This window comes from Rana temporaria, unplaced genomic scaffold (assembly GCF_905171775.1).
Source record: "Rana temporaria unplaced genomic scaffold, aRanTem1.1, whole genome shotgun sequence".
Lineage (NCBI taxonomy): Eukaryota > Metazoa > Chordata > Amphibia > Anura > Ranidae > Rana > Rana temporaria.
In genome coordinates, this window is record NW_024404747.1 from 17,501 (window position 1) to 27,606 (window position 10,106).

At 48.1% G+C, this 10,106-nt stretch overlaps 1 protein-coding gene across 1 annotated transcript in view; it reads left to right on the plus strand.

The window, feature by feature from the left end:
- Positions 1 to 8,961, plus strand: part of LOC120923278 (cytosolic phospholipase A2 gamma-like) — a 9,911-nt gene extending 950 nt beyond the window's left edge. The window contains exons 2-5 of the mRNA XM_040334952.1: positions 104 to 249; positions 1,911 to 2,118; positions 4,137 to 4,245; positions 8,765 to 8,961. Of these exons, the coding sequence (XP_040190886.1) occupies positions 104 to 249; positions 1,911 to 2,118; positions 4,137 to 4,245; positions 8,765 to 8,961 (660 nt within the window). The remainder of the gene's footprint in view (positions 1 to 103; positions 250 to 1,910; positions 2,119 to 4,136; positions 4,246 to 8,764) is intronic.
- The last annotated feature ends 1,145 nt before the right edge of the window (positions 8,962 to 10,106 follow it).

The following is a 10,106-nucleotide window of genomic DNA, read 5'->3' on the forward strand; positions in this document are numbered from 1 at the left end:
GTTTTGATTTTGTTATTAATGTATTACCACCGTCGCATACATACTCAATCTGTAACAGTGATAGTATTTCATTATACATTTTTATTTTTATTTTTTTCTAAAGCATTTTGACCCTCCTGTAATCGCGGTCTTGGGATCGGGGGGTGGACTCCGAGCCATGATTGGTTTTCTGGGAACAATTTCCAAACTGGCCGAACTCAACCTTTTAGGTGCCGTTACATACATCGGTGGGATATCTGGATCAACATGGTATGTACATTATAACAATTTATATAGTAATTTGTTGAATACATAATGCAACGGCTATTATTGTTTTTTTAACCACTTCATGCCCGGGGCAATTGTTTTAATTTTTTACACATGTTGCAACAACACTTAATTTTTTTAAGATCATGTGCATCTCTTTTCTCTATCTTTGCTGAGATGTTTCTACACCTTGATTGGAGTCCACCTCTGGTATATATTAAGTAAATTGATTGGACATGATTTTGAAAGACACACCCCCGAACGGACAATGCATAAAGTATCAGAGCAAAAGCCATGAGGTCAAAAGAACTGCTAAAGGGGCTAAAGCATGATCGGGTATTGCAGAAAAATCCAAAAGGAATACACGCAGACAGGGGCCGATCCTAGGCAGGGTGCTTGGACCCAGGCGCCTGCAGAGGTGGGGGCGCCGATGTGTATACACACACGAAAGTGCCTCAAAGAAGCTACTTGCAGGAATTTTTTGGACGTCCCGCAAGCCAGGGCTGTATCCTGGCCTAGGCCAACAAGGCCCAGGCCTAGGGCAGCACATTGCAGGGGGGCAGCATGGAAAGAGTCCCCGCCGCCTTGCGCTATTAGTGTAGCACTGTTAGTGTAGCACCAGTCTTATGGGGCGGACTGGGCAGAGAGGCAAGCATCCCGCAACTGTAGGGGGGGCGGAGCTTCTAATTTTGACTGTCCTATCATCCTGGACCACAAACCTTCCTGACTGCTGTACCATTGGCATGGTTATATCTTTTTAGTCCTCTCCATAAAATTATCAGAATTTTGTGCCTAAAGTAGAACTATAGGAACATTTTGGATAGAGTAAGGGAAGGGCAGGTCTTTAACCTCAAGGGGTGTTGCCCTGACAGGAAGGGGTGCGTCATATTTAAATTAGGGATGCACAAGTTTAGTCAGGCCTAGGGCAGCACAAAACCTAAATACATCACTGCCGCAAGCGCACCCCTCCAGTGTGAAAGGGGTCTAATGGACCATCTCCTGTACTATGTCTGCAGTCTCTGACCATCTCCTGTATCATGTCTGCAGTCTCTGATCATCTCCTGTATCATGTCTGTAGTATATATGGGGGTCTTTCTAACAGAAGACCTCTCTGTGTCCATCAGAGAGCCCCCACCCCTCCAGGTCCCAATACAGTACTCTGCTTCTCTTCCTGTATTTTGTTTATTGTTAAGAGATCATATAAGGATCCCGGGGTAATGAAGACTTCATGGGGGAGCATTTCTGTGGTTGAGTCTTTGCCATATAAACGTTTGTAAAGGGGAGGAGTTGGTAAAATGACCACACCCATGTAGGGGCGCCAGAAATATTTCTGCACCCAGGCGCCTGTGACCCTTAGGATCGGCCCTGCACGTAGAACAACCTAGTTAAACCTTCATGCAATTGGGATGATATTAAAGGATAATTGAATGCGAAATGGTGGGGGGGAGGGAAAGGGAGAAAAAGGCTGTGCGCCATGGCCTACTCAGAATCCCAGGGTGGCTCAACACCTAAGCCCAACCCCAAGGAATGACATCTGTAAGAACGAGAGAAAAGAAAAACCAGAAAGGTAGGAGGGAATAAGGGAAAGTCAGTCTAGGAAAGAAAGGGGGGGACTGACTCTGATATGCCGATCAAACATCCAATTTGCTATTTTAACATTCTAGGTGTATCTCCTCTCTGTATTCTGAAAGTGACTGGTCAGACTTTTCACGTATGGAAGGTTTGGAGATTGAGTTATGTGAGCAAATCAAATCCGAGAATGAGCGCGACTGGACCGAGCCATGGAAGAAGATGAAGGAGAAATTTCTTGGAAACTCCTTCTCTCTGACAGATTTCTGGGCCTATACATTTGTGTTCTCCGTTATAAATGTAGTAAGTACAAGCCAAGGTCCTCTCCAAGCTTTGGAACCCAAGAGAACCTTTTAAATCTGGGGTGACTTCACGTAAGGCCCATACACAGGGCTGCCATCAGGGGGGGGACAGCCCATACACATGTAGGAGGCCCTGGTGTCCCGAAGGGCCTGGCCACCCAGGCCCCAACCAAAAAGACAGTTATTGATGTAGTAACCAGTGTAGCACTACCCCCCCCCCCCCCCCCTGAAGGAGCTGCTGGTTTAGATTTGGTTCCTGCCATTGCCTTACTGTTCCATGCGCTCAGTTCAACTGAAATTCTGAAAAACAAAACTCCCATCAAACACAGCCACTGTGCCCCAAGTGTTGCCACTGTGCCCACCATCTGCCCGGCATTTACCTTGTCTCGGGTGGGCAGCGGGTGATGGCGAGCATTGTCCGGTGTCCTCCCATTTCTTCCCCGACCCGATTGTCTTCTCCTGCCTGCTCCTCCCCTCGACCTCTGCTGTGATTGGATGGCCGGTAGCCAATCAGGTGAAACTTAACACAGACCTGGCCCACCTGATTGGCTGAAAGGGGTTCAATGTTGGCAAAGTGAATTCCTTTGTTTTGCTAACATACAGATGAGTGAGAAGCGAACGCATTGCGTTACGCCCGCTTCTCACATTTTTGGATGCCTATTGGAGCCTATAGCTCTAATCGGTGCTTCCAAAAAACGCCCCCCACTGCTGTAATTCAGGTGCCCGAAAAGGGGCTGGACAACTGAATAGGGGGTGTCAGCAGTGACCATAGATAGATAGATAGATAGATTCATGCAATGCAGGAGAAGGGGGGTGGCGCTCCTGCACCCTTTATAGACGCACCACCGTTGGCTCTGGGTTTGGTTCGGCAGGTGTTCAGTGAACTTCAAAGTGCACCTCCCCAAACCACACTAGGCCCTCAACATAAGAGGGGTAACTTGGGACAAAGTACCTTTTCTCCATGGTAAGGAGCACAAGGGCCTCTTCCCCCACAACACTGGACTGTGGTTGTGGGGGGGTCTGCCGATGGGTCATAAAAAATAAACGTAGAAATGGACACCCAAATGTTTGACAAGTTATGTGTTTTTGTTTTTTTATCTTATCACAAAACAAGTCCCTTACTGTAAATCCATTATCAATCATGATGCCTGCTGACTCACTGGAGAAAAAAATCTGCGGGGCCCGGCCTACACAACCTTCTAATTTTTTATTTCAAAATGTTTATTTGGTTTTGAAAAGACATGACAGAGAAAATAAGATAAACAATGTAATTAAACATTAAATTACACAATGAGCAATAGCAACAAAATGTTGAGGGCTAACAGCCCACGCACAGTAACGTAGATAACTTTTCTGTGAGCCTATCCGCCCAAATAATTTGGGGTCCATGTCCCGCCCGCCGCAGGGTCTGGCTCAAACATGGGACAGTCTAGGGGGTGCCCAACCTTTAAATTTTTATATAAATGACCGCATGGATGAAGGTGACAACATTGCCCAATAATGCCAATACGACACTGCTATCCATGCCCCTTTTTTACTTTTGTGGCCAGGAAAACCAGCCATGTATGACAATGTGCTGGTAACATCTGCAGTTGCTTGGCATGCAATCAGTAAAAGTAGGGCAATTACTTTGGGGTGCACCGCTGATGTTGCTGAAGCTTGGGGTGCACCGCTGATGCTGTTGAAGCTTGGGGTACACTACTGAAGATTGGGGTACACCACTGATGCTGCTGAAGCTTGGGGTACACTACTGAAGATTGGGGTACATTACTGAAGCTTGGGGTGCACCGCTGATGCTGCTGAAGCTTGGGGTACACTACTGAAGCTTGGGCTACATCAATGATGGTGCTGAAGCTTGGGGTACACTACTGAAGATTGGGGTACACCACTGATGCTGCTGAAGCTTGGGGTACACTACTGAAGCTTGGGCTACATCAATGATGGTGCTGAAGCTTGGGGTACACTATTGAAGATTGGGGTAGACCAAAACGACGTATTTAATACTCCCCTCTTCTCCAGATCAATGAAGGAAAGCTTTCCAGTCACCAGAAGATGTGCGAGGATGGTAAAGTCCCGTATCCCATCTACTCTGCTGTGGCACAGGATAAAATCCATGAACATGATTCAGGTGAGTTACTAAAACTGCCTTTTTTATGAATTCTTCCCTGTAAGGAACTTATAATTACTACGAATGAAGACTAACTAAAATGTCAGGTTTGGTCATTATCCCTCTGCTCCATACACTGCTTTGCCCATTTCATTACAGCCAGAATCTACAAGCTCCTTCCCTGGTAAGTTGATGCCATCCAACTTGAGCCCTGCCAATAAGATTCTTTTGTAGCTGTAGATTAAAGCTGCCTATCAAGCTAGTGGGGCACTAAAGCTGGCCATACACTTTTGTAGATTTTCCAATGAACGTGCCTGTGAATTTTCATATGAAAGCTCATAACCGTACATACAATGACCCAATGGTAAGCAGCACAAGGGCCTCTTCCCTACAACCCTGGACTGTGGTTGTTGGGGGTCTTCCGATTGAGTCACATAAATGAAAGTACTTAAAAAAATAAAGAAAATCCCGGAAATGCTCACCACCACTCCAGCCATGTGGTGTCCCAGAGTTCCCTCTCCCACCGCTGACCTTCTCAAGAGGTCCTCCAAGTTACGCTCTCCTGATATTTTGATTGGCCGGGTCTGGATGAAGTTGCTCCCACAGATGTGGGAGTTCTTGTATCTTGACTGATACCCTTTTGTAATTGTACACTTCCTTTTTTCTTTTTTTTTTTTTTTCTTTTTTTTTAAATACAAAGGGGACCTAGTAAAAAATCCTCAGAAGCGTACCAGGGAGAGATAGAAAAAGAACACAGAGAGCCGTTCAATTGCAAATGGGACAGGAAGTCTTCAGCTCCACCCCCCTCCTGAACCACACCCAATAACGCATTTTGCCTATCATGGGCTCTTGGATTAAGCCCATGATGGGTGAAATGCATTAGAGCAGTGGTTCTCAACCTGGGGGTCAAATGATGATGTGCCAGGGGTCACCAGATCCTGGGCTGTTACCGAAGCCCACACCACACTCTCTCCCAGCCTTTTTGCGGCTGCCCACTCACCGTTTTTGCAGCCGCCCATTCAGTTCACGGCATGGCTGGGGGCAGAGACTAGAGGTCAGCTGACTGGTGAGAAATGTAAAGTGGGAGGGGCTGGAGGAGACCCTATCTCCTGATTTTGACATGGGTGTCACTGCTACGAAACACCACAAAGTCGGAGACACAGTGAAGCTGGAGACACTGGGGTAGATTCAGGTAGCAATTACGCCTGCGTATCCATAGATACGCAGTGTAATTGCTAAGTAGCGCCTGCGTATCGACTTTCTGTATTCAGAAAGCTTGATACGCCGACTGCAGCTTAAGATATGACTGGCATAAGGCTCTTATGCCGTCGTATCGTAGGCTGCATTCTTACGCTGGCCGCTAGGTGGCGTTCCCCTAGTGGTCAGCGTAGAGTATGCAAATTGCATACTCACGCCGATTCACAACCGTACGCGCGCCCGGCGTTTGAATTTTACGTCGTTTGCGTTCGTCGGTTTCTGCGTAAGGCTGCTCATGCTATTAGCAGGCGCAGCCAATGCTAAGTATACCCGTCGTTCCCGCGTCGCGATTTTTGAAAATTACGTCGTTTGCATAAGTGAATCGTGAATGGCGCTGGACGCCATTTACGTTCACGTTGAAGCAAATGACGTCCTTGCGACGTCATTTACCGCAATGCACGTCGGGAAAGTTTTCCGACGGAGCATGCGCACTACGTGCCTAATTTAAATGATCCACGCCCCCTACGGGATCATTTAAATTACGCGCGCTTACGCCGGCCACTTTTACGGAACGCCCCCGCAAATTACGGAGCTACTGCTTCGTGATTGAAGCGTAGCGCAAGTAATTTACGGAGGCGTAGCGTAAAAACGGAACGCTGCGCCTCCGTAAGAGTGCGCAGCCCTACCTGAACCTACCCCAGTGAGTAGCACTACCTGTGATTATAGTTGCCGCTAAAAGTCCCCACTACAGTTCTCAGATCAGCAGATGACCATGATCAGGAGCAAGTTGGCCAATCAGAACTCCCCACCAGCACTGCCACTCATCTCTTCCCCCCCCCCCCCACCAGCACTGCCACTCATCCCAAACTCCCCAACAAAGAGTAGGAAATAAAATGGAGAATACATGAAAGAGAGAGGAATAGAGGGGGAGGAACAAATAAAAAGGGAGAGAAAGAGCAAGAAAGACAGCGATGGGGGTAAAAAAAACAAGAAATTAGGATAGAGAGAGATAAAAGGGAAAGATAGGAGAACGAAGAGAAGGGGTAGTACATCCTAAAATGTACCATAAGGGTTTTAATGTTGTACAAGTGGAAGGGTCTCGAGAAGCGCTACATTTCCGTGGGTTAGGGGCGCAAACTACTTGGCTTGCCTTGGGTGCTGACAACCCACACTACGAAAATAATTTTACTGTTAGGGGTCCCCACAACTTGGGAAATTTGGGGAAATTTTATCAAGGGGTCACGGCACTAGAAAGGTTGAGAACCACTGTGTTTGGGGCTGTGGAGGGGTTGGCGCTGAAGCTTTCCTGTCACGTGTGCTTCCATTTCTCTCTGGTGTGCTTCTCGGTATCGGACAAGATGTGTCCTTTTGTAAGCTGCACCCGGCAGGAATCGATCACCGGGTTACTGAACTAGTGGAGCTTGGGAGTGGTGCTGCATGTTGAATTTTCTTCACTAATAACCCCTTCCCACCAACCCCCGGCTCCTCTTTAGTAGGATATGTATGGCTGGAGGGTGGAAACCACTGTGATTGGCTGTCAAAGTAGTTGCATGATCGGGAGCTGGTCCCGTCAACTTCTGGTCATTGGCAAGTAATGAAAGACGTCTTTGACAGCTCAATTAAAGTGGAAGTAAACCCTTCTATCGTTTTCAGCCTCTGTTTACTCTTCAATTGCCGTGATGTGCACATGTGATCAGTTATGACAACGGCCATTGGATGGTTGGACAGTTCGGTTGATGGCACAACCAATATGCCAGGAATGTAGCTTTTTATTTTTTTTAACTGTTAAATCAATGGGTTTACTTCCATTTTAAGGTGCTAGGATTGAGCAGTGAGCACGCTCTCGGCACAGAAAGCTCTGGTGCTCATGGACGTGTGTGTGTGGCATGTGGGTATTAAAGCCCGCCCTCTTTACTACCACACACGTGCATTATTTGGGTATCGAGACAAAGGTCCACTTCAGTTTTGGAATTTCTGGAATGAAAACCATAGTTACTGATTGATTCTAGAGAATTGTTCTATCCTGTTCCTTCAAAATATCTCACCACTGTAGTCAAAAGCACATCACTTTGACCCCCACCAACAACTGATCAAACTAATGTTCTGAAGGCAAACGTTTTCAAACATTTTTCTAGTGGAAAGTTCTGCACTTGGGGGGGGGGGGGGGCGGGCTAAGAATATGCATGCATCATACATACTGGGGGAGTCTGTAGTGAAGGATCTGGGGGGGTCTGTAGTGAAGGGTCTGGGGGGATCTGTAGTAGTGAAGGGTCTGGGGGGATCTGTAGTAGTGAAGGGTCTGGGGGGGATCTGTAGTGGTGAAGGGTCTGGGGGGGATCTGTAGTGGTGAAGGGTCTGGGGGGGGATCTGTAGTGGTGAAGGGTCTGGGGGGGGATCTGTAGTGGTGAAGGGTCTGGGGGGGATCTGTAGTGGTGAAGGGTCTGGGGGGGGGGATCTGTAGTGGTGAAGGGTCTGGGGGGGGATCTGTAGTGGTGAAGGGTCTGGGGGGGGATCTGTAGTGGTGAAGGGTCTGGGGGGGGATCTGTAGTGGTGAAGGGTCTGGGGGGGGATCTGTAGTGGTGAAGGGTCTGGGGGGGGATCTGTAGTGGTGAAGGGTCTGGGGGGGGATCTGTAGTGGTGAAGGGTCTGGGGGGGGATCTGTAGTGGTGAAGGGTCTGGGGGGGGATCTGTAGTGGTGAAGGGTCTGGGGGGGGGATCTGTAGTGGTGAAGGGTCTGGGGGGGGATCTGTAGTGGTGAAGGGTCTGGGGGGGGGATCTGTAGTGGTGAAGGGTCTGGGGGGGGGGATCTGTAGTGGTGAAGGGTCTGGGGGGGATCTGTAGTGGTGAAGGGTCTGGGGGGGATCTGTAGTGGTGAAGGGTCTGGGGGGGGATCCATAGTGGGGAAGGGTCTGGGGGGGGATCCATAGTGGTGAAGGGTCTGGGGGGATCCATATTGGTGAAGGGTCTGGGGGGATCCGTAGTGAAGGATCTGGGGGTTTTGGTTGATCATAAGCTCAATAACATGCAATGCCAAGCTGGGGCTTCCAAAGCGAGGAAAGTCCTTTCTTGTACAGAGAGGGATGGACTCCAGAGAGAGAGACGTCATCTGTACAAATCATTAGTAAGACCTCATCTGGAATATGCAGTTCAGTTTTGGGCTAACTAACTATGTAGTGTGTGGCTGGCTTTACGGTTGGTAATTTTTGTTAGTTTTCTTGTCCTTGATGAAGATTGGAAGGTCATTGTTTGCAATGAAGAGGAAATAGAGGTGACTCTCTTCGGTGTGTAGAGGAGACATCTCGGGATGGACAATAACTGGAGGAAAATCTTCTTCTCATTTCAGAAGTTTGGTTTGAGTTCACCCCACACAGGTCAGGATTTCCTTCCAACAAATGCTATGTAAAGACTGAGCATCTGGGATGTCTGTTTAAAGAAGGACTTTTATTGGAGGAGCAGCCAGAACATGACTTGATTTATCTTCAAGGTGAGCCGAATCGCAAATCTTGCCTGTACAATTTATCACAGCGCCAAATCGGATGAGTTTCGTTGTTGGTTTTATATATGCAAAATCTGTGCATAATGAATTTTGATGGAGGCAGCATACAAAGAAAATGCTGTACATAAAGAGCTAAATGTCACTGGGACTGACCATCGACTTGCCAAATGTAAAGCCTGATGGGCCTCGTGCACGTGACTTATCCTGATGGCACTGCTCATTAACTGGTTCCAGACCGGCTCACGCACAAAATCTCCTGGGCAAAATCCTGTGTGTATGTATGTATGTATGTCAAGGGTCAGGCTCGAAGACCAGTAGCTATAGCGGTAGAGACTCTCACCGACCAGTTAGGCAAACAAGCGGGTCACTCTGGCGGATGATACAGGCTCACCCAGGGAATGGAGTCAGAGTACTAACAAGAGCACCTGATGGAGGAGATGGGTTTTGCTGCATGTTGGTACCAGGTCACAGTCCTCAGGATTGCTCCACCCAGGAGGTGAGCAAGTCAGGTTCCAGTGGTGGATATAGTAGGAGGGGATCTAGCAGAAGCATAGTCTGTAAACAAGCCAAAGGTCAGTAGCAAGTGGTTGCCGGTAGGGATCAGGCAGGAGCGTAGTCGAGGAACAAGCCAATGGTCAGTAATGAGTGGTAGCCAAGACTGGAGTGACAAGAGCAAGATATTCGCTGAAGAGAACAATAATCTGGCAAACGGTAAATTAAAAAATATTTACTTAAATCAGGAAGGGATAGGAGCAAAGGGTTCAAGGTTCACCAGAAACTAGAGGAAAAGCAAGGTTGTCTAAGCGATCAGTCAGGGAAATGTCCAGCATCTTGGATTGCTCAGCGAGAAGTGTTACTGCTAAACACAGCAGATGTCCCAAGTCCAGGCCCTGACGGCACTATTTCTCCAGTCGCCTTTCAGGACAACCTTGGAGAGAGCGCAGCTCCGCCTCTTCATTAGGAAACACATGCTAATCTTTAAAAGCCCTCCTCTTCCACCATGGCCTCAGTTATTGTGTTTCCTCCGCCATGGTGGAAGCGCATGCTTGTGGACCAGGGGTGCTGCGCTCTTTCCAAGGTTGGAGGGGTAAGCCTTACCTTTTCTGTTTGGTGTGCAGTGGCCATCCCAGGCTCCCCTAAGGGTGGGGGGAGTCCTCCGGAGTCTCCAGCCTCTCCCTGCTCAGTGGAG